General features: G+C 38.7%; 1 protein-coding gene across 3 annotated transcripts in view; it reads right to left on the bottom strand.

Moving 5' to 3' along the window:
* Positions 1 to 25708, bottom strand: part of VAV3 (vav guanine nucleotide exchange factor 3) — a 396567-nt gene that overhangs the window by 197444 nt on the left and 173415 nt on the right. For all 3 annotated transcript variants that reach the window (XM_060301805.2, XM_060301801.2, XM_030868866.3), the window contains exons 3-10: positions 21427 to 21485; positions 18939 to 19004; positions 13827 to 13935; positions 11694 to 11786; positions 9200 to 9268; positions 6655 to 6758; positions 5254 to 5353; positions 1250 to 1345 (exon numbers count right to left, since the gene is read on the bottom strand). In XM_060301805.2, coding sequence (XP_060157788.1) covers positions 1250 to 1345; positions 5254 to 5353; positions 6655 to 6758; positions 9200 to 9268; positions 11694 to 11786; positions 13827 to 13935; positions 18939 to 19004; positions 21427 to 21485 — 696 coding nt within the window. The remainder of the gene's footprint in view (positions 1 to 1249; positions 1346 to 5253; positions 5354 to 6654; positions 6759 to 9199; positions 9269 to 11693; positions 11787 to 13826; positions 13936 to 18938; positions 19005 to 21426; positions 21486 to 25708) is intronic.

Below are 25708 nucleotides of genomic sequence, written 5' to 3'. Positions count from 1 at the left end.
CACTTCGTCCCAGCTTACCCTTCCCCCTTGCCATGTCGTCAAGTCCATTCTCTACGTCTGCATCCTTATTCCTGTCCTGCCCCTAGGTTCGTCAGAACCTTTTTTTTTTTTTTTAGATTCCATATGTATGTGTTAGCATACGGTATTTGTTTTTTCTCTTTCTTACTTCACTCTGTATGACAGACTCTAGGTCCATCCACCTCACTACAAATAACTCAATTTCTTTTTATGGCTGAGTAATGAAGAAAATAGATATTTCTTGAAAACTGCAACTTTTAAACTCTTCAATCAATATTTGACTATACTAAAGTTACAAGATAAATTATTATCTTCTTTTGGACATGTTTTTAGTTTCATGATATCTCAGAAATTGACTGCCTAAGTCTTCCTTATTATTTTTTCATAAAATGCAATTTGATTAAGTTGCTTTGAGTTTAGGTCTCATAAATGTTTTAACGCATTTGTAAGGAATAATCAGGGTTTGAATTTTTCTGATTTCTCAGTAGAAAATAGAAATGACTAATAATTTTGCAGTTACAGTTCAAGAAATTTAATATACAAGATGTATAAAGCACAGCAAACTCAGAATTATATTTCACATACAGGTAGTAAATCTTTTTAAATGGCATTTCACAAGCATCAGCAAAGCTGATAGACTAATACAGAAAGACATTTCTTTGGAGCAGAACTAATGAGTCTCCTGGTTTTATAAGACTCTCCACCCTCATTAGAAGACTAACCGTGGAAACCATAAGCTTTGGGGTTATAACAAGAATCACTTCAAAATAAATGCAGTCTTATTATAATTTACTATAGCGGAAAGTAACACAGAGTGTGACACAATTCTCTTTCGTTTATGGTTATAAGGCACAAATTCTAACACAATTAACCTGTCAAAATTCAAGTGTATTGCAACACTGAGATTCTAATAAATGATTACTGCTAATGACAGAAGACTTGGTTGAAGGGATATTTGTATTTGTTTTGCCTTGTTTTTAAATTTTTTAATTTTTTTGGAGCCAGTTCTGTTTGAAGAACTCAAAATGTGACTGTGTGAAAGATACAGAATTATCTTTGCTTAAAAGGAAGAAAAAATTTCCAGCTGTTCTGTTATTTCCCACTTAGCTATCCTCATAATTGAAAACTGTAAGGGGATAGGGCTCCAAACATAAAGTTTCTGCAGCTTAGTTGATGCTTCATTAACATTGTGTTGAATTCATGAATAAACAAACAGTTTTAAATTACATACCTGAAGGAGAAGGTGATACTTTAAAACACGCTGCATAGGAACCACAAGCAAATCTCGAAGAGTAAATTTCCCATTATTTGCTCTTTTAGAACATTCCTAAAGAAATTGTTTTTAAATTGAACTGTTTTAGTTTTAGCAAAAGGAGTCATAATACAAACATTAAAGGATGCAAACACCATAAGCAAAACTGCTATTATACAATAAATATTTTGCTATTTCCCTTAACAATCCTTCTTTCTTAAAACTAGGAAGTATCGTCAGTTAAAAACCAAAAGAAACAAACAAAACTTGTAGCATTTCAACTCTAAATAAGAATAAATATGTAGAACTATTTTACACATGAAAATTATTTTCTCTAGTGGTCCTCCAGCATTTTTCCCTCACTTACCACTTAACCTTTCACCAGTCTCCCCAAGCAGGCCTGTGGACCAGGCATCAAGAACAAGCCCCATTAATTAAACCCACTATGTTCCCTCCCCACCATCATGCCTTGGTTCATTCGGTTCTCTCCAACTGCCATGTGCTTGGACTAGTTCCCAGCAAAATTCATCATCCTCTTGAAGAACTATACTTCAAGGCTGTTAGTAATAGTCCCAATCAAAATTGTGCTGTCTCTCTGTGCCTTGTGGGTCTCTTAATTATTGTTGTATATGTATAATATCTTCCCCAATATATTATGTCTTTTATACCTCTTGAGAATCTGGTATTTACGACTAAACATTTGTTGTAATGAATGAAATGGAATGATTGACTCCCAAAATTTGCTAAAGTATAAACCCACTACAGGATTCAAAGTTTTCAAAGCCTCAGATTTTATTTTTTTAATCTCACAATCTCCTTTCTTACAAGTTTATCAAAAAATAGCATTGACGGGTTCACTCTATTGACATTAACTAAGACTTTGAGGAAAGTACTTTGAATTTGCAGTGTCAAAGCCTGAATTTAAATCAAGTTTGGCAATTCTTGTCTGTGTGACCTTGAACAAATTGCTTTTCTGATCTTACTGTTCCTCAAATATTCATGGTATCATCCAAAAAACACAATAAGGTGTCATAAAGATATTTTTATTTGTGAGCAACCTAAGTCCAAAATCCTCAGACAATTACATAACCAAGACCAAGGAATTTTCCAGTTCATGGAAGAGGTTGTATTCAAGAAAATACTCTTTAGTTTCCCTTTTCCCCACACTTAGCTTTTCCAGCACATGGAAGGATATATTATATTATCAGAAGCTATAGAAACAAACACCATTAGCTCCAATGACCATATTGAGTTAATGAGTGCTTGACTACAGCTTTCAAACAAGAACTGGTGACACATCCTGACATGTTAGCTCACATCTTGTCAATTGCTGGGGTTCACTGGACAGATAACTATTTCAAATGATTTCTTGCTTCCACAGATTATAGCGAGTTCTGGATCATGGGTCTCAAATAGGAGGTCAAACTGTTAATATTATTGTAATGAATGGGTTTCATCTTCCCAGCTGCATTTTAAGTTCCTTGGAAATTGAGGTTGTATCTTACACTTCTTATGTTATGCCATCTTAACATAGTGTTAAGAACAGAAATGTTATACATTTAAAATTTACTTTGTTATGTTATGGAAGTCAGTGTAAAACTGTTGGGGAAAAAATTATTTCAAGTTCTAAGTTATAAGCTCAGGAAGTAAAGAAACTAACAGCGCTGGCATTAGCTACAATTAGGGGGCCGAGACTGAAGTGTAAAATGCTTATTAGTATTGAAAGCAAATAAAGGGTAGAAATGATCCTTCCAAACATCCAGTCAAGTGCTTAGCCTCAACTCCAATTCTAAGTGAAAAGAAAAGAAAATGTAATAGGGATGAGCCAGCTTAGAGAACAAGGTAAAGAGACTCTATTACCCTTCACCCCATGTTACCTTGGTTCTACAGTAGGGGTGAAAAAAAGACAAAAATCATCAAGAATAAAAATAACCACAAAACAGAAGACATGAAGGAGGCAGAGAGAAACCTAGTATAAGGCAGCTTTCCCTCCATCATGCTGGGACTTGCAGAAGACAGTTCCAGCAAAGACTATTTGTTGAGGGCTTATAGTAAGTATCTGGTTAAATACTTCCAAATCAGACCCACGGTTAACACAACCAGCATCACCTCACCCTGAGCCTTTCAAACTCAGTCTGAGGTTCTCTCTTTCCCTAAGACTTACAGTGACTACAGGAACTATAGAGTATGCTCACTGGGCAGGATTTTGACAGTGAGTCTGAAAGAAGGGAGAGTAACACGCATATAATGCTGAGAATATAATGCAGGTTTGATCGACCACTTTCTGACTCCTCTCTTGAACCAGAATTATATATCTTTATTTTAAAAAAAACTGCCTAAATGGTAGCTCTATTAGGAAGTCATTGTGTACGTTGTTAACTTTTATCTTACCATCGTGTTTTAATTTGAGTCAAGGTGGCTTATAGTTCTAGACTTACGAGGCTCTGCTCTCCCAAGAGGAGCAGGGGCCCTTTAGGCTAACAAGGCTGTAAGGATGTCACTTAGTGGTGACTCAAACCATCTCCAGCCATAAGATCCGCATCATCAAGGGATTGTGAGAGGTAAGAAAGAAGGATCCATGATATAGAATTAGTACAGTTACTTGGTAGTCTGTTGATGTGCAAATTTTCTCACCAATAGCTCCCCTTTGTGGGAATTATTTTATTAAATCAGACCAGATACGCTAAACAGTGAAGGGGTTCTGCCTTGCAAATCATCTCCCTCTTCTTCTCTGTTCATCACCTGACCTCACTGCTAAACCCAACAAAGAGCAGCAAGGAGGATATGAGAGAGCCAACCAAGCCACACACAGAAGAGTTGACTATACATCTCTACTTGAAATTTAAGAAGATCCATACATATGGATAATATATTTGAGACGACAATTCATATAACATATAAATAATCGTTTTTCAAAAGATTTTTGAAAGTGCAGACTCTTCTTGTGTGTGTGGGGGGGAAAGATGTACCAAAAAAATAAATGACCTAACACAGTTTCCAGACTTATTTTCCATTGTTACCATGTGCTCTATTCATACTAACCTACTTGCCATTTCTCAAACTTGCCTGATCCTTCTGGTCAAGACATACCAATTCTTCCAGAATGCCCTACGTGGACTCTCATCTATCAAGACTCACCTCATTCTTCAGTGACCTAACTCAAATGCTTCCTCTTCAGATAAATCTTCCACAGTCTAACTATACTGAAGTGATCACTCAGTCTTACTCATGGAGCCCTGACTACGAGTGCTTATCACATACTACTTAATCTCATCATATGTGTGCCTGTCTTGCCTTCTTATGGGCAATATCCATGCCCTTTTTTAATTTTTTATTATTATTTTTATTATTATTATTTTTTTAACATCTTTATTGGGGTATAATTGCTTTACAATGGTGTGTTAGTTTCTGCTTTATAACAAAGTGAATCAGTTATACATATTCCATGCCCTTTTTATACGTTTTCCCCTAAATATCTTTTGGCCGTGTTATGCAGCATGTGGGATCTTATTTCCCTGACCAGGGATCGAACCCACGTCCCCTACACTGGAAGCACAGAGTCTTACCACTGGACCTCCAGGGAAGTCCCAATATCTTATATTTTTAGTGAACAGTTTACATCTACATACATATTATCTCACATACATCTTACTCATCCTGTACCTTTTACTACCCTGGGCAACTTACTCATGATCTCTCTGAACACTGGCTTTCTTAACCATAAGATAAAAAAATTAATTGTATGTATCTCACAAAGTCATGAGGATCTAATGAGATAAGACATGTAAAAAAGCCATAAATCTTATATCTCACTACTGTTATTATTACTGCCACATTATTATTTTATAGAGCTATATATTAAAATATTTTATGAAATTACACTTAGAATTCATAGACATTTGCTGTTGCATAGATCATGAAAAGAATATGTTGGTTTTAGTTTATTTTACTCTGTCATAGACACACAAAAAATAAACAGGCACCTCTAATTTCAGTTTGACATCTTCTTTTGTCTTAGAAATGTAGTCTAAACTAGAGATGGCCAACTCCACTCCACTGCAGTACTGCCCATAAATAACCAACCTGAAAGGAAAAGAGAGAGAGGAAAAAATCTGAGGACAAAAAGGCAAGAATAAAGTGGAAGAGGAAACTCACCTATTTAAAACCACAATTAGGCATAACCAAAGCAAATCTCACTCGTCCTGCTCCTCTTACTTTCCAGGTAACCCTGGGCAGATTACTCATAATTTCTCTGAACCTCAGCTTTCTCGTTTCTTTTTAAGACACACCACACATACAGTTATAGAATGAAAGTCACTCATATTTACAGTATTAAAAATGACTATTTTTAATTTCCAAATTTGAATGGGATTGATTCCATGCATGTTTTTATAGCAGGTAGATTTTACAAACTGGCTTAATGACTGTTAATATTGTTTGAGTGCATATAATAATCAAAAACAAAATTAAAAACTTCTCTTCAAGTTTCTATTAGAGATCAACTTTTACACTGTTCACGCTCACTCAGGAACAGTTTTATTTTCTACTACTGTTTCACTGTAATCACTACTTACAACTCTACTCATTAATAAACCTCCTACTCCCTCGCCCGTTTTAATTAAGAAAAATGCATTATCTGAAAAGTGGGAATGAGAGGGCTGAGCTGTGCTGGCTGGGAGATAACTTATATTGCATGGGGTCTGAGCCTGCTTCGGGAAGGGTATCTCTGGGGTAATACCGATTTTTGCAAAGAGCCCGGTTAATTTATTGTTTCTTTTAGCCCTCTACTGGAAAACAAAAAAACTACTACATTAATATTTATCTAATGTTGATGTAAGCAATTAATTAGCTAATTCTTAGTACTAGGAACTATAGTGCTTGATTTTAAAAGAGAGCGCTCTATTTTAAGCAAAATTCCTTGGTACTTCTAATTTATGTGAATTGTTCAGAAGATTTTTTCAAATTCAGAAAGGGAAACTGACGTTGGCTGTGAATGTAATACTCCAAAATACAGAATTATAAGGTATTAGAGTTGGAAAAAGCACTACGTACCAGATAATCTACCCCTAACATTTACAGATGGAAAAAAGGAGGCTCAGAGAGTTAAAATGACTTCCTGAAGTCTACAGGACTCAAGAGTGACAGAAACTGCACCTTCTGGTTTTCAACGCAAAAGTCTGAACCCTTCTTTTTTTCTTTTTTTTTTTCCCCTGATACACATATAGAGGTCAACCACTACCCAGAAATTAACTGTCCCATGTTCTAATTACTGCCCAGACAGTATCTTAATGAACGATAGTAATAGCTACTTATGAGCAATTTTAATACTAACCCTCACTATAATTACAAACTAATAGCCACAAAATTTAAAATCCAAAAGTTACCTTTCCTTGTAGTTAATGAAAACTTGATACAAGTTCTGGTCGTTTTTATTTACAATGGAATCATGAATCTCTTGCATTAGGTTCCGATGAACTTTTACAAGTTCCTTAGAAAAGAAAACAGTGGCAAAGCAAATTAGGAATCAGAACCAAAAAAATCACCCGGAGCCCAGCATCCCTATTGCTGCCAGACTTGCCATTCAAGGATATGCTGAATACCCTCAATATATAAACCTGCTACCATCAGTAAAGAGGAAAAAAAGGAGGGGAAAGAAGAGAAAAGAGAGAAGGGGAAGGGGAGGGGAGGGAGAGAGGGGGAGAAAGACAGGCCATGTTCACGGAAAATAGCAATTTCAGATCTGACTGTGGAAAAAGAAATTCTCTCTCTAGTTATTAAAGGGTAATTTATTCCTTGTATAAAAATATGTACAGTTCAGCTTCATCTTATAATCACTTTAAATTTTTAAATAAAACTATCCAAGTGCTTAATGTTTTACTGACAGGATAAAGTAATGATTCATGTCCTCGAGACATAAAAATGTAGATTTGTACTTTGGTCAATTAGTGGTGTCCTGGAGCTAAGCTAACAATAATCAGACTAAATTACTTGAAACCAGCCAACTAATGTCATAAATAAGCAGCAAATAAATTGTAGTAGGCAGTTTACTAGGGCAACTCAAAAGATAGAATTTCACATTTTTCCTGATAAGCAAGTAATTTTCGGTCAGACAGTAAAATACATGTCACAGCCAGGAAATGAGGAGATCCGAATCAAGGTGCCAATTCTCCCAGGATCTCTTCCCGTGTACCTTGGAGCACACATTGATTCAGGGCATGCCCTTCCTTAGGAGGTGCTAAGTGAAACATGAATATGTTGGCCCTGTCACTTTTCTGAGGAGCATGGAAAAGCTATTAGAATAAGGACTGTCAAATGGGTTCTAAGTTACAGTGAGCGTATTTAGGTGGTTTAAGATCCTCATCTTCCTAAAATGTGTGGTTTGTTTTATGCTAAATATTCATCTGATATTGGGATCTTTTTCTTCCTTCTACGTTACAAATCAATAAGAATGTCTTCATTTGGCCAAAATCAGGAACAAGGACAACATGCCATAGCTAAACTGGTGCAAAGCAACACTAAATATAAAGGAATCAAAATATTAGAGACTTTACAGGTGATACAAGCAAGCTGGTTCATAAAAGCTTATATACTGTATATAAGAGCTACATATTAAAACTGAGGGACTACCGTGGTGGTCTAGTGGGTAAGACTCTGCACTCCAAATGCAGGCGGCCCAGGTCTGACCCCTGGTCGAGGAACTAGAGCCCGCATACATGCCGCAACTAGAAGTCCGCATGCCGCAACAAAGGTCCCGTGTGCCACAACGAAGACCCAGCACAGCCAAAATAAATAAATTAAATAAATAAATAAATATTAAAGGAAAAAAAGAAAAACTGAGGCCAGTTCTAGAGGTCTAAGAACTTGAATCTTGTCTAGCAAGACCTTACATGGTATTGCATTTGGCTTGCCTCTATGCTTTTGGGTACATATCCTTTTAGGACTGTCAGATAATAAGGTACCCTGAAATTTGAAATGCTATGTAAATGTGAAGAAAAGCTCCTCACATCTTACCATTAAAATAGACTGTTATATCGGGCTTCCCTGGTGGCGCAGTGGTTAAGAACCTGCCTGTCAATGCAGGGGACACAGGTTCGAGCCCTGGTCCAGGAAGATCAGGGGACACAGGTTTGAGCCCTGGTCCAGGAAGATCCCACATGTTGCGGAGCAACTAAGCCCATGTGCCACAACTACTGAGCCTGCGCTCTAGAGCCTGCAAGCCACAACTACTGAGCCCATGTGCCACAAGTACTGAAGCCCATGCACCTAGAGCCCGTGCTCCACAACAAGAGAAGCCACCACAATGAGAAGCCTGGACACCGCAACGAAGAGTAGGCCCCGCTCGACGCAAATAGAGAAGGCCCACGCAGCAAAAAAAACCCAACACAACCAAAAATAAATAAATAAATAAATTTATTTTAAAAATAAAAGACTGTTATATCATAAAGAAGCAGTGTATTTCAGAAATGGGAGTTTAGGTTGATGCAACGAGAAGAAGAAAACACCAAAAAGCAGAGGACAAGGAAGTGTAGGAATGGAGGGAAGTGAAGAAGACAGATGGAGCCAGGACAGTGTCTGTAAGATGGGGTTGGGGGGCTGAAAGAACAATAGAGCAGGGAGTGGGGCAGAAGGGGATTCCCACAAGAGAAAGAGACCATAACACCAGGGATTAACTGAGACTACCTTGTTGTGACAAGCAGTTAAGTATAATACATCAACCTTATCCTTTTGCGTTCAGCATACATTCTGACTTTTGCTTGACAATATGACTTACTAGTTATTTCCAGAAACTAAGACTATAAAAACTCAGGAGACAGAAAATTGGGTTAAAATTCTTTAAAAATACAATACAATGTTCAAATAGGGACCCAATAAGAAAATGAGGATTTTATAGAAGTGTACCACAATTTTAGCTAGCATGTTTTTACTTACAGGAATGTTGATGAATACTGAATCAAATTCAGCTGCTGTCAGAAATCTTTTTAATGGTGCCATGAAATACTACCAGGAGAGAAGAGAGGGGTAATAATTAAGCACAACTTATCCTAATCTATATAATAGTTTTTCATCAATGAGCAATAAATATTACTGAAGTTAATCAGTATTATGAATACCAAGAAAAAAGCAGAAACTATTTTCTCTACCGTAAAGATTCTATATTTGAACAGAGATATGAAGACATAAATACAAGTTAATACATTTAAAATATAAAATAAAAGATCTGGGCTATAAATCCTTCTGAAAGTAAGAAAAAAAAGAAGAGAGAACACCACTGGCTGAACTGGCAACAAATGGCAACCTTCTGGAGATATGTTTGAGGACTAATTCAAAATATCCCTCAAATGCTCTGTGAAGATTCCAGATCCCTGAGACCAATAATTTGCATATACAATTTATGGATCATTCCCCTTCATTCTTTGAGAATTTTAGTTCCTGGCCTACCATATCTCTGTCCATTACTACTCCCATCTTCATTTTTGGTCGTATCAGTATCTGTGCAGATGGTCCTTCCAATAGCCTGGCCTCTCGGTTCCCTGAACTCCAATAATCTGTGCCCTATCCCAGCTCAGGTCCTCCTGTGGTCATAGCCCAAGACCCCATCGTTACCAACAACTGCATATGCTCCACAGAATTAAGTTGAAGCAAGCAAGTCTCTGACCTCTACCCTCCTACCTTTATAGCTCATTTCTCCAAGGACTTCTCCAACCCACTGGGTCTGCCAATCCCCTGACCATCTCACATCCCTCATGTCCACATTTCCCTTTTTACCCAGTTTACATTCCACGAGCCATCATCAGAATCACTGCCCTACAGGTACCCTTACCCTCTCTTCTTTCATTCTGGAAAAATGAAAACCCTGGTTAAATCTAGCTTGCCATATATTTTGTGCCTATACCTAAGAAGTTAAACAGAAGCAACACTGATAGCTAATTAAAAATATAATCACAAAACCCAAATGAGCCTGTAATGCTACAATATCCTAGTACATTTACCCTCTCGTTCTCCTAAAAAACTCTTCCATGCCTTCATCTCTCTTTTTAAACTTCCAAAACTTTCTCCTGGTTCTCATTCTCCTAGCCTCCAAATGTGGAAGTCACCAGAGGTGACCTCAAACCTCTTCTCTATCAACATCCATTCCGTTGGTGATTCATCTAGTGCCATGGCTTTAAACACCACTGCATAATGATACTGGCCCAATCTATACATCCAACCTTTCCCCTGAATGTCAGACTCATACATCTAACTTCCTCCTCAATACATCCCCTTGGAAGCTAATAGGTATTACAAATTTAGTAAGTCCCAACAGACTCGTGATTCCTACACCTGTCCTTCTCCATCTCAGTCACCATCTTCACCATTTACACAGTTACTCACGCTAAAAACCTAGCATTGTTAGGAATTCCCACTGGGCAGTCCAGTGGTTAGGACTCTTGCACTTCCACTGCTGTGGGCCCAGGGTTCAATCCCTAGTCAGGGAACTAAGATCTCACAAACCGAGCCATGTGGCGTGGCCAAAAACAAAAAACAAAAAACAAAAAAACAAGAACAGGAAACCAAGAATTCTTGATTGCTCTTTCCACACATCCTTTACCTAATCCATCATCAAATCCACTTGGCTCTACTTTCAAAATTTATTCAGAATCTGACCACTCCCTGCCACCTCAACCAATTCCACCATTTTCCATCAACTTAATTATTATGATATCCTTCTAACATTTTTCTCAATTTCCACCCTTGCCCGACAAGAGTCAGAATGATCTGTTAAAAACTTACATTAGATCCCATCACTTCTTCTACTCAAAACGCTCTAGCTTTTAGCCAGGTGCTCCTATATGTCCCCTGTGACCTGGGGGCTCACAAAGTCTCTGATCTCACTGCTCCCCTGCACTCATTCTGCTTCAGCCTCCTGGGCTGTTGCTGTTCCCTGAATCACACTGAACACTGTCCCACGTGAGGACCTTTCTCCCAGGGATTGTCCACTCTGGGATATTCGCATGGCTTACTCCCTCCATTCACAAAGCTCTCTGCTTAAATACGATCTGACCACAGAGGGCTTCCATTACCACTCTATATAAGGTAACACCAGCCTCTCCCATCACTCACTACCCGCTTCCTCTGCCTTATTTTTCTTCAGAGAATTTATCACCACCTGGCATACTCGTTTGCTTAAATTATAAACCCTCCCATGAGAGTGTCATGAGAACTAGAGCTTTGTTGTGTTGACTGCTATACCCCCAGTCCCTAGAATAGTGCCATTCACATACTAAGAAATCAATAAATCACTGTGGGATGAGTAAATCTGCTTTGAGATCTTTAAACCCAAAGTTCTGCTGAAAATCAGAATATGCAGACACTGTAGAAACACTGAGCCTAATGTATTAGCAAGGCAGTATTGGAGCGTCAAGAATGATACCTGATGACTTACTTTTTCTATTGACTCCAATGTTTCTGTATATTTTTCCTCTGTCTGCTTGATTTCTGCTAGGCAGCAACTCCGTATGTCATTTTCTGGACATTTCTACAATTAGAATTTTCAAATTAACATTATTTAATCAAATTCATGTATTAATCTTTCCAGTAGAAGATAGAAAGAAATAAAAATGATTGATTTTTTTAAGTGTTCCATTCTAATAAAACACATAACTGAAAGATATATTTAACTGCATTTGGGAAGGATCTTTGCTTTTTAAAAGAATCTGAACAATGTAAATGAAAAAGTTTTAGATAATTAAAAATATACTTTTGAGTATACTCTCTTTAAACTGAAACATCTATTTTAGTATAAATGTTACTGAATCTGGAAACATCATGAATGGTCTTATACAGTTTTCTTAATGTACAGCATACTTTATAAGTGCTGTAGAAATACTGCAAAAATCATAAAAAGATATTTGGTAAGTAAAAAATCTTAAAATATTTTTTCAAGAGTTAACATCTTGGTGTTTGGCTCTCTTACGGTTTAAGACTCTAGGCAGTAGAACATAGTAGGAAGATCAAAGTTTTGGGGATCAGATAGAATTTGGTTCAAGAACCAGTTTTGCTGTTATTAGTTTGTCTAATCTCTCTGTGTCTTGGTTTTCTCATCTATAAAACAGAATTACAGTACCCAGCCCAAGGAGCTGTAAATGAGATAACCTGTGTAGCGTGCTTAACACCCTGAGGAATGCACAAGAAGGGCCCTGTGCGTTCAATCATCATCACTGCTCACCCTGGGCCACGTGAACAGCCCAGCACCGTAAGCTCAGTGAAGACGGTCCTTGGGAAAGACAATGAAGAATTTGCTGGTGCCCAAAGAAGTTGATAATTAAAGGGGTATGGACGATACTCCATCACCTAAAACACTCTTAAACTGCTGCCACAGGCGTCCCGTCAGCTCGTGCAGTGGGTTAAAGCACACATTCGTGACGTTTACTGAACACAGGCCAGCCAACTTGTTTCCATCCCACAGAAGCTACTGTCCCCTATGTGGGCACCGGACAACCCGCCGGCCCTTTATTAAATGCAAGAGGTCCAAGAGAGCTGAGCGAATTCATCAAAGCACCGAAGAAACCTAAAGTACCACCCAGCTGATGAAGAAAGTCTTTTGTGTAAAGAAAATGTTAATAAAAGCTTAAGCAACTGACCTTATTTTTCATTTCAAATTATATATGAGAAAATCATTCAAGGTAATTCTGAATGTTTTAGATATTTTAATGCAGATAAAGCTTTGTGGGCTGCTGTTGACTATGGCAACATCTGAAACTAAGTTCATAAAATAGTAAAAAATGCTAGGAGACCTATAATGAAACAAACGACAACAACAAAAATATCTCATATCAACCCCTAACAAACAGGAAGAAATATTCTTTAACCTATACTTTATGCCACATCAAACTTAAAGCAGATTTACCTGCTTTGCAAGAGATTTCCTTTCATAACAATGTAATTTCATGATCCCCTGAAATTATGTTCTATTGCCACTCTGCAATTATTTAGCTGTGTGGCATGCCGTTTACTTGTTAGACTTGATTTTCTTACTAGTAAACGGAGAGATTTAGACCAGAGACTTCCTATGGTTGTTCTGAACTGTAAAATGTCATGTTTACATGTCTCCAAATGCAGCAACACGTCATGGTTATACAGTTACAAGCAAGTAAACATAAAAAACAAACAAAAAAAAATCCCAGCAGAAGTTACATAAATAATTATAATTATGCTATTATTTTATAATTATAATTAATATACTTATAACATAAATATTATTTCATATTAATTATAATTATTGTATTCATTCATCTTTCAAATAATCACTTTCCTAATAAAATACTCAGAATAACAAGTCATGATTATAGAGTTATAAGCAAGATAAAAAAGAAAAACAACGATCCCAGCAGAAGTTACATAAATAATTATAACCATTGTATTAATTATAATTATGCTATTGTTTTATAATTATAATTAGTATAATTAAAACATAAATATTATTTTATTAATTATTATATTAATTAGTCCTTCCAATAATCACTTTCCTAATAAGATACTCAGAGTAACTTAAAAAACAGGCAAGTCAAAGTCCTACAGGCTGATGCGCCTCCTCTGCCTTCATCAGGTCCTCGTACACTTCGCCACCTTCGTCTTCCCCATAAACACAGTCGTACAGACCCTCTTCATCTTCCACACGGGTTTCACTGAAGCAAAAGGTATAACATAAACATCATTTTCTAGCATGCAGTAAATACAGTAGTTAGAAATAGCTTACTGGTTATCAACAGAAAATCCAGAGAGCAAATCAAATACAGTGGAAGGAGGCAAAGGTTTACATTACAGCTCTGCCCCTCCTAATAAGAACAAGGACAAACGACAACCACAGAATCTGACAACGATGGCAGTGCCCTAACCTTCACTGGGCGTTTACTACGCCTCTCTGCATGGGTTATCTCACCTGGTTTGCCCAGGTCCAGCATTAATTTTGTTATCAGGTAGGCACTGTTGTTTGGCCAATTCAAGTGACAAGGACTTTGAGAGAACACAATGTTCTTTGACTTGCCCAGGATAACACAGCTAATCAGACAGCAGAGCCAGGATTTAAAACCCAGTCTGTCTTACACACTGAGTGTTTTAACTGCTCTATCATACTACCTCCCATTTTTCATATGTCAAGACCTCAGTTTCATTACCTGTATTAAAGGGTATAATATGGAGAAGACACAGGAGTTGGGGAGGACCTAATATGTTATAAATAATCTTTATAAAGCAAAAATTTCTGCTGATTATAATTGTCAATATCTAATGCAATGGTTTTCAAACCATGTTCCTTCAAGGCCACTCAGAGGGTACCCACAGGTTTGATTCTTTCAGATTCTGCTTTTATCTGTTCTATTTGTATTTTGCTTAAAGAAATGGTCCCAAGGCCACAAGACGTTTTTAAAAGCCATTGAAATTCTTCTGCTGGTCTCCTGGCAGTGGAAAATAATCCCTATTTTTTTTTTAACATCTTTATTGGAGTATAATTGCTTTACAATGGTGTGTTAGCTTCCGCTTTATAACAAAGTGCATAGGTTTACAATCTCAAATGAAGGGTTAGGGAAAGATAATCAGTCACTGTGGAAGCCTTCATGGAGACTTTAAAAATCGGGCCCTATTCAGTCAACACAGAAACAGCTGTTTCCACCTATCACCCATTCTGTTACTACTCCTTAAGATTTTCCTTTCAGTTCAAGAGTTCTAGAATTAGCTTCTATTAACTAATAATGCCAAAGAACTGAGATTAATAAATTTAGGTATGTTAGAAAGAAGCATTAATATCTCCCTGAAAAGAAATTCAACTCGTTCAGTACCGCCAGCCCTTAGCATTTCTCTTGGGCCTGTGCAGATAGAACATTATAAATTGACGTACAAAAATAAAAGCACTAACTATAAATGTCACTCTGCAACTCGGAGCATTTTTCAAAGTAGGTGCAATCACAAGGTTGTCTATGTTTGTCATGAAGAGTTATCTGGAGGCATTTGACAGAAATGAACTGTCAGACACCCAGAAGAAAGGAAGGTGCCTTAAGGGAGAATGCTCTGGTGGTGAGAGAAGTTTCAGAGAACCTGCTGTGAGAAAAATTCATTCCAGGATTACCTGTCCACCCATCCACCCACCTACCTGATTCTTAAACTAAGAACCTACTGATTGCCAGACTCACCAGTGCTAAGAATGCTAAGATCCAAGGGCTCTCCCATAGTCTAGTGTGGAAAACAGCACATAAACACATAATTCTATGAGTGCAGAGGGAAGAGTAAGAATAACTCTGACTAAGGAAGGCAGGGAAAGCTTCATGGAAGATACTACATCTGAACTGGATCTTGACTGTATTTATTTATTCAATAGGTATTTGCTGAATAAATACTATGTTCCAGCAGATATAGCTGCAGACAAGGCAGACACAGTTTCCACCCTCCAGGGTGACACAATGAATGAGAAGAGGGGATGAGCATTCAAAGGACCCCAACCTGTGCGATGGCAGAGAGGTGTGCAGAAGCTGGCGACGTGAGGGGTGGAGTCCCGTCCAGTGGGACCAGGTGAGTGAGGGGAGCCCCAGAGGGAAGAGGTGAACCAATCTGAGAAGGGCCCTGCGCTCTGGGAGCTCAACCTTACCTGGGCATCTGAGGACCACAGTGGGTTATAGAGGGGTAGTGTGGAGGGTCAAGAAGCCAAGCAGGGAGATAGAGAAGCCAAGAAATGAAATGCTGTGGGTGAGAGGTAATGAGTACCATAACCAGGGTAAAGGCAGATGAGGAGAGAAACAGAGACTCAGGAGACCGTGACAGCTACAACCAACCAGACTTGGGGACCAATCCGGATTAGGGAGAGGGGGGAGGACTGAAGGATGCTTTCAGCTCTGTACTCTGAAAAACTGGGGAGACGGTGAGTCTTATTGGCAGTTCCAGAATTTCCATACTGAGGGGCTTAGGTAGGCAGTCTCGCCTTAGGCAGTCCCGCCTGAGAACAGTGGGGCTGTTAAACTGGTTCGAGCACTTTCTATAACTCATCAAAGGGTAGGAAGGTCTGATGAGTTCATGAAGGAACTGAGATTAAAGAAATGATAAAGGAGTAGGTTCTGTATCAAAGGGGATCCTGTTCAGAAGGAAAACAGGCTGTGAAATCCTTTTCCTCCCTCAGACCCTCCAACCCCCACCCCCAAACCAACAAAAAAAAGCCAAAAAAACAAACAAAAAAATCACATCGTCTTTCTTAAGTCTTGCTATCGACTATTTTGCATGAGGGCAGAGGTACATATGTATAAATTCACACAGATTCTTCCCTAAGAATTGTAGGAGCGACACACACGCACCCACACACATTGCAACTGGGCTAGAACAGTTTGGGTTTTTGTTATTCAATCCCATACTAAAGCTGTTTTTCTTGCTAACAGTTTGGGCAGTAATCTCTGATTTGCACAAAATGAAGAAGGGAGAGAGGAAAAAGCTGTGATTCTTCAAATGGTCAATAAATCAACAGCAATCTATATTAGCTTTCCTGTGTCTGGGCAACCTAGATATGGTCCCGTCTGACACCCTGGTCATAAAGGTTGAAGGAGCAAGGACACTACCGTTTAGCCATCTTACACGCTCTCCATTCCATCCTGTGTCTCTTTCTCTCCACGTGAGGATGGAATGACTCCCCCTGCCTGGGGAGCAGACCAGTGTTTGTTCTGGGGCCCTCCCTTCAAGCGATTCACCCCCAGAGGTTAAAGGGAAGTCTATGAGCCCACAGAGATCATAACAAAGCCAAGACTGAAAAGCAAACCCTCATAGCAAACTCAAAAGCAGGCATTTGCAGGAAACACACGACATTTGGACCTCCGACCACCTGGTGAAGAGGTGAAGCAGACTGCACCTCCCAGAGCATGTGAGTTGGCACCTCAGAGCAGCCAGTTCAGGGGCCCAAGTTTTCTCCAAACTTGCATCCTCACAGGATTTATCTTGGCATCAACAGAACAAGACGAGGGAAGACTATAAAAATGAGTAGGTGTAGGTGGGGAGTTAAGATAGAACGTCATCATAGCACTGGAAATAATATTCTTTCTAAGACGACAAGGAATTCGATTATCTGATAAGTAATCTTATAGTCACTTTATGAAGATTGTAGCCAATTCAATGAGACAATCAGCAAGTACCTTGCTGAAGATTAGTGAGTTCTTGGAGATTTTAAGAAGAGATGAGAAACCATTCTTGATACACATGTGAAATACAAGACTTCGAGGCCCATCCAAAGGCAGCCTACTCTGGGAAGGGCTACCAGCCTTGCCGGTGGCTCCTGCTGAGAGCTCTCAGAGGAGCAAGGCCTCTGGGAATCAATGCAGTGAGTAAGAGCCTCCACGCTAGAATAAGAACTGCCTGGGTTCCAATCCAAAGACTACTATTACTTATGATCTTCAGGAAGTTATGATCTTCAGCAAGTTACTTTCAAGCCTCATTTTCTCATTTGTAAACTCTGGTGATACTAGGAACAACCTCATAATGTGGTGTTACATGAGAGACGCGTGTAACATGGTTAGGACAGAAACACGCACTCAGTAAGCTCCTATGAACTGACAGATGTCTCATGATAGCTCCAGCCTGAAGCATCATGCCTGGAAGACAGTAAGTGCTCAATGCAGCTTTGGCCTATTAATTCAGAAAACAGATACGTACTGAGGACCTACTAGACACGAGACACTGTTTGAAGTGCTAGGAAAAGAGCCAAGAACAAGGTCAAGTTCCTGACCTCATGCAGCAGGCCTTCTGATGAGGAGACGGACAAAAAGTGAGGCAAGCCGAGACTGCCTCAGGTAGAGGCGAGTACCGTAAAAACACAGAGCAAGGTGAGGGTGGCGGCAATTTTAGATAGGAAAGGCCTCGCTGGCAGAGCCATCTGAGCAAAGACTTGGATGGCGAGGGGTCAGCCACATGGGCAGAAGGGACAGCCAGTGTAAGAGTCCTAGGGCAAGAACAAGGTCCGTGTGCTGGGGTATTAGGATCGATCAGTGGATGAATTTCCACAGGATCTGAATCTCTCCTGGAGCAGAATCTATGTCTTCTTATAATTCTTTGCAAACATACCTGATCTTTGGCATCAGCTCCTTGAGGGGTGAGGATCAAGTTTTACCTTTATTTGTAATCTGCACAAGTCACTCAATCAGCAGAAGACAACCAGCTGCAAAGACCTTTAGCCTCTCCCAACTATTAAATGATACAGCCCCAAAGGATTCTCTCTTCAGAATCAACACCATCTAATGAAACATCCCTGAATAACTCCCACCCACACAGATCTCGTTCGTCCTTGAACTTACACAGCAAGCACTATCTGTCCTACAGATCCGGTGGTAGATTCTATTAATACTCCTCTCGTTAATTGTCTGATTCTAGGTTTATCTACTACCTTTCCTATGCCTTTGAGAAACTTCCAAATGTTACTTCATTGCTGTCTGTTTCTTTACTCTCCATAGAGACTTGCACAATGCAAGGCACACAAGAGGAATTGAAAGCCAGCTGAAGTACATTTTCTCATGAAGCTTTCCATCAGGAGTCTGAGGTTAATTCTCACATGTCTTAATCACTAAGCCACGGTTCCCCTTCAGAGAGCTATTTTAACACCCACGGTTAAAATCCACAAAGGATGCAAAAATAGGCAGTGGTGTACTTTTGTTGAAAATGCTCAACATACTCTATTAAATCAGGCAGGCTTTTGTAGATGTCGTCATCATTAACGCTTTCTTCTGTCGGGAAGGGCCTAGGAGGGAGGGAAAAAAAAAGAGTGAATAGGCAAAAACTAGGCTGGACGTTTACCTCTCACGAAACACATACGCTCAGCTGCTGCCAAAGTGGTCAGATCAGTCACCATGTTTCACACGACTTCCGGGGCTTCTCCCAAAGTGCCTGGCTGTGGCTGTGTCAGGGGCCCCCAGGGAGGCGTGGCACCTGCTACCTCAAATCACCTGCAGCAATCACGGCTGGTCACAGTCATGTGAGCAGTCGTGGACGTGCTGAGGTGCTCATCTGACCTCCCACCAGCCACACACCTGCAGGCTCACGTCAGCGCCCACTGCAGCCCCCCAGCTCAGAGTGGGTCCTTGCCTTTAGCACCATTCAGATTCTTTGCACTTACAGAATCTGATCTGACAAATAACTTGGTAATTAGGTAACAACCATTCTAGCATGACTCAATTCACTAGTATAGATGAGAATTAGAAAACAAAAATGCCATGCCCTTTATATATGATCATTGACTCTGATATACTTTTCTACTCAGACCGTAAGTTGTGTGAGTTGTATTTTTTATTTTTCATCTATTGGACAAATAAGTCAAACAAGCCTCAAAAAGAGTACGATGTTTTCTTTGTCCCCTGCTCAGAGAAAATCACTTTAGTTTCTACCCTATTCCTAGCCATTGGCTTCCCTTGTCTGCTTCGTACTATGAACTTTATTCATAATACCAACATAATGCCCTAAATTTATGTCTAACAAAATCACAGTGATTATACTATAGTGCCAAAAGTTTTACCCTCTTTTACATGAAGTCAGCATGTCATATGTTCCATAAAAAAAAGAGGATCCATCAAAATAAAAAATAAGCACTAGATAATTACTAAATAATTATATTTAGTATAGTGAAAACATTTTCACATTCATTTATGTATTAACTTAGTACTTAAGACATCTGAGGAACATATATTTTTCAAATAAATTAAAATGTGTGAGAAATGCCAGTTTCAAAATCCTTTTTTAAATAAATTTTGACACATTTTATTATACTCTTATATACAAGTCTATTGTAGTAAAAAATTGAAATTATAAGTAAGAAGGAAAAAGTATAAGTAACAAGGAAAAAACTCTTCTATATAGTTTCAGAACCAACAATATATAAATACATAAGAATAGAATCATGCTATTTCAAAATTTGCTGTTTGCATATAACAAAATATATGTTGACATGGAAAGATAATCATGTATTGAAGAGAAAATGACAAGGTATGGAACATTTCTCCAGCCTAGAGACTACTGTAGAAAGCTGCCAGACTCATGGCCCATTTCTGAGGAAGGGTCTGTGGGTGTCCTCCCCAAGATCACTGTGCTTTGTACCCAGGGACTGGGCTGTCATGCTTGGATCCTCTCTGTTTGAATCTGAATGTGAACAGAAAAATGGAAGCAACAGAAGAAGAGATCCAGGGTCACAGAGCCCCATAACGGCTGGAGACTGAATTATGGAGCCCTGAGGAAATCAGGTAAAAAATGAGATCCATTCCATTTCCATGTGGCCTGGCTGTGTGGCTACTGAAACTGTTTTTCTGTATTTCTAACATTCCTAATAATACAACCTTCTGACTGACCTAACTTGAATATGCAGTATTTTAAACAGAAAAGGCCCAACACAACATAACACATCTACCTTTCCATACTTAACTGACTGCATAATGCTTCACTGCATGGAGAAGGTATAATTTCAACAATTTACAGTGAACCCTTGAACAACAAGGTTTGAACTGCACATGTCCACTTATAAATGGATTTTTTTCAATAGTAAATACTACAATACTACACGATCCACAGTTGGTTGGAACCACAGGTGCAGAGGAACTGAGGATGCAAAGGGCCGAATATAAGTTATACTTAAATTTTCAACCGTGTGGATGGTTGGTGCTCCTAATTTCCACGTTTTTCAAGGATCAACAGTACTTCCAAGTTTTTCACTTAGTTCCAAACTTTCAATACACCTTCTCGAACATATATTATTTTATACTTGTCTGATTATTTCTGAAACGCCTAGAAGTTGTGACTTATTGTTATGGCCTACAGGATATAAATGTACTGCAATATCTTTTTTTAAAATATCTATTTAATTAAGCATTTGTGTTTGTCTTAATGAATCACCTGTATAGGAATGTTAGAGGGAGTTAAAAGAAAGAACTGTATCAGTGACAGTCACCAGTGAGTTGAGAATGATGTTCAGCCAATGTGTCTTATTCAACGCTACAAATAAGTTCTTACTTGCTCGATAAATTTCAAATGTCTATTGAGCACTTATATACCCGGCCACTCTTCATGAATGAGATGTGGTCCCTGTATGCAAAGTGCTTTACACATAGTAGCCATTCAATAAACAATCACTTCATTGAACTGAACAGGACGTACGAACCACAGAGAAGCTAGCTTACCTGATTCCTGTGGCCAGCGCTACAGGTGTGCGAGACAGTCGCGATAATGTTTCTATAACCTGAGAAAAGAGGAAAGGGCTCACTGGACGTGTATTTCAGAAAAAAATATTTTTTTCAAAAACAGTAGTTTTACAATCTAATATTAACAATAGCAGCAGAAACGTAAGTTTGCAGGTGTCACCAAAGTGCAGAAAGGGAAGAGTTGTAACTGAGAAGTATATACACCTACCTATAATTTTGTCCCTTTCCTTAATTTTCTGACTCTACTTATAATTTTGTCCCTTTCCTTAATTTTATGACTCTAAGCAGATTACTAACCATGTGGTTTGCAGTTTCTTGATCAGTAAAAACAAGGAGTTAGGGTAATTCTAAAGTTCTCATGTCTCCCCTACTACATGATCTGAAAGACCCTGTAACGCCGCTCTGTCCAAAATAGTAGACACTAACCACACAGAGGCTATTTAAATTTAAATTAATTAAAATTTTAAAAACAAAAAATCAGGTTCCTTAGTTGGACTAGCCACGTTGCATGTGCTCAGTAGCCCATGCGCCTAGTGGCTACGGCATTGGACGACACAGACATCAAACACTTCCGTTATCACAAAAAGTTCTATTGGACAGCACTGCTGTATAGCAAAGTGGTTCAGAGGGTGGGCTCTCCAGCCAGACCACGTCATGTGAGTTCTGATCCCGACTTCACCATTTATTAGCTGTATATCCGTGTGCAAACTACTTAATTTCTCTGGGTCTCAGCTTTCTCTTCTGGCTACTGCCTATAATAATTAAGTTAGGTTATTAACAATCATTATCTTATTATGAGAATTAAAAAGATAATACATGTAAAGCATTTATATGGTAGCTATTCTTTATAATTGCCAACTTCAAGAAAATTACCTTATTCTAATTCTGAATATTTTCAGAAAAGGAATTTCCTAAATTACCCTTAATTATCTGTATCTGTTTCAAAAATTCTTCATAAAGGTCTTCAGTACCTAACCCTCGATGTGCCCTGCTAGATCTTTAGCGTTAGTACATAGCAACCGTACCCTTCCTTCCCACGTTTACACCTAACAGCATCTCTTTCAAAGACTTACTGAGGAAGCTAATGAGCTAAAATGTGTTTTTCTCATGAAACCTCTTTCTATGATAATAGATATAATTTGTCTTAAGTATCTAAACAAAACATAAATACATTCTACTACAAGGCCTATTCACAATGAGAAAACAGAAAGAGAAAAGGCAAAAATCTATCTCTAGGTTGAGGTAGTCTTTGAATTCCCCAGTTCAAAGATGGAACTGTTTCCAGTACTAGGAGTCACATAAGGGTATTAGCCACACATAAACTTATTTATCACCTAACTTCAGGAAGCAGTATATTGTTGTGGTTACAAACTCTGAACTGAGAACACCTGGATGAGCTAGGCCCACCTTCACCAGTCTCTATAAAATGTGGATAACAACAATTACCTACCTGCCTCACAGAGTTGCTGAAAAATTAAATGACACAATGCCCATCAAATGCTTAACTCAACAAATGTGAACTGTTATTAATACATAAGATAAAATAATCATTATATACAAATGAAATTTAATCTAATCGAAGGCCTTTATGCAATTTCTTTCTGGTTTAACCTTGCTGAAGAGCAAAAAACAACCTCCTAGGTAACACTTGATATCGATTAATATCCGTAAGAAAGATAAAGCAACTTCAGTGAGTCTGTAAATTCAGAAGATCATGAACGAAATAATAAATTTATCAAAATAAACTGATTCAAGATAAAAATAATCATCTGCTAATTTTCCAAAAATATGCATTATTGAGTGAAAAGTCTAGCTATTGGAGGAGTCCAGGATAACCTGTGGAGTAATAGTTAGACCGCTGAATTAACTACATTGTTGCATTTTAGCATGAGCCTTATCCTGATGTAGCACTGTTCTAAAGTTATGGGGTGAAGTCGGCTTCTAATTCGTTTTTTCACAGCAGTGTCACTACTCAATAACAAGAGAAATGGCAACAGCATTAGTACTGCTATGTGTTTTACTACTGCTATTATTTAACACAAATGTTAAAACACCAGAACTAGTCACAACCTGTCCCCGCCACACAAGACTATGTGTACTTTGATTTTTTTAATACAATTGTCCACCAGAGGGAGCGAGACAATAGTCTATCACTTCACTCCTGCATTGAATGTAAGTACAAACATTTCTGAAAATTAACATGCTGAAACCAACTGTTATTTACTTAAAAGGATTATCTAGTCTATTCAATGACAGAAAAATAACATAAAGATAAAAGTTCAGTGGATGGGACTGAAGGATAATAGGTAGCATGTCTTAAAGTGAATCTCCCAGGGGACTATCACTCAGTTTTGTATCTATCTTATTGTACATCAAGTCCATCCATTAACTCAAGTTTAGCCAAAGCAAATAAGGACTGTTTGGTCAATGTAGTGTTTTTAGAACAGTGTGTATTCTATATAAAGGTGGAGTGTATCCGGATTTGGAATAGACAAGTACACAAATTAATGCCAGATTCTGAAGTCCTCTGTGTGGAGAATGACCTGCTGTTAGAAACATCCTTCAAGTATATTTACAAAAGAAAATAGCCCCAAGGGCGGTAAGAAGACTATTTGCCTTGAAATGTCTTAATTTCTAAATTGTTGCCTCAAATAACATGACATATGGACATTTACTCCCAGAAAGGGGGATAACAAGTTAGAATATTTGCAGGTTAATAGGCTGAAAACCAACTACTAAATCCACATCATGGATTTTCTTTCTCTACCTACATCCATCCCTTGTTTGATAAGAAGAATGGCATTTGCAAAGAAGTGAAAAAATTCCAGATAACAAGAATAAGAGTTACCGTGCGAGGAAGGTGGGAGAGGTGAGCAGGGCTTCTGTGTGTCTGCTTTAGAGGGGTGGGCTAGATCCCAGAATCTATGAAGGGTCATTGACAAGTTTAAGGAAGATAGCAGGGTCAAAACTGCATTTTTAGAAGATCACTCAGCAAAGTGAAGGACAGACCGGGGTAGGAGGACATGGGATACAGATAGGGACCAGGAGACCCACTGGGGGTGGGGGGGTTCTCAATCATCCAGGTGAGAAATGAGAGGTCTACAGGAGAGCTAGAGAAGAGGTGGAAATATGCGAAGTATTTAGGAACAGCGGCTGACACACCGTGGAGGCTGAGGAAGGAGGAAGAACCCGGGACCACCGGGGCCGGCTGTTACAGCGTAGAGGGGCCACAGTGCTCCGGGATGCTCCCGAGCAGGAAACCCTCGTCCTCGGTTCCCTCCAAACGCCTGACTACATTCATCCTTGTCTCGGCCAGGCTGGTCCCCACCCAGAGCCTTCTCTGACCATCTCCCTTCTCCAGTCTGGGTTCTTTCTGTCCCTACAGGACCCTGGACATAATTCTGCGCTAGCACCTATCCCCTTATTCAAAATTTATCTGCTGTTTAAAATATTTCAAAAGGACTCTTGTTTATCTTGTCAATTGAAATAATGCAGAAATACATAAAAGTTGCACACCCCCACACACACCCCTCTCTCACCTTCTGCCTAAAGGAGACCAGAGCTAAGAATCTGGTGTGACTCTTGCGGAATTGTTTTTTTCTTTTTCTTTATGATTATTATTTTAGGTAATGTGTTTCTGTTATACAGATTTCTCTACCAACGTGCTTTTGTCATTTACCAACATATCACATATGGTGGTGTCAACACATACAGATCTTTATTCATTTTAATGAATTCATTCATTCATTTATTCATTTGAATGTTGTATCACATTCCAGTGTCTGTATATAACATAATGATTTTAACACTTCCCCTGCCAGTGAACTTTTTCAACATTTTGCTACAACAATGCTGCAATTACCATCCTTGCCAAATACCTTTTCAATTGTGTGCAAGTATTTCTATAGGAAGGATTCCTAGATGGGCTGACTAGGTATAACCATTGCTCTTCAATAAGTATGCACAAACTCGCATTACCCCCGAAGAGTGTGTAAGAATACAATAAGGCATTCTAATGACCTGTTTGTCTGTCTTTCCCATCCAACAATGGAAAATACCTTAAGGGCAGGGAAACTGCTTCTTCACTGTTCTATTCCCATCACTGCACTCACAGCCAGCCTCCAAACAACCACTTAACACAAAAATATTTGTTGCTCAAACAAATGAATGACTACCACTTACCCTGCAAAATTGTTGTGCGGATTAGGGATAATATGTGTAAAGATATGTAAAGAGTTTAGCCTGCCACAAGTGAGGAATG

Source organism: Globicephala melas, chromosome 1, assembly GCF_963455315.2.
Source record: "Globicephala melas chromosome 1, mGloMel1.2, whole genome shotgun sequence".
NCBI lineage: Eukaryota > Metazoa > Chordata > Mammalia > Artiodactyla > Delphinidae > Globicephala > Globicephala melas.
Note: the sequence above shows the minus strand (reverse complement) of the source record. Positions and strands in the feature narration are given on the sequence as shown.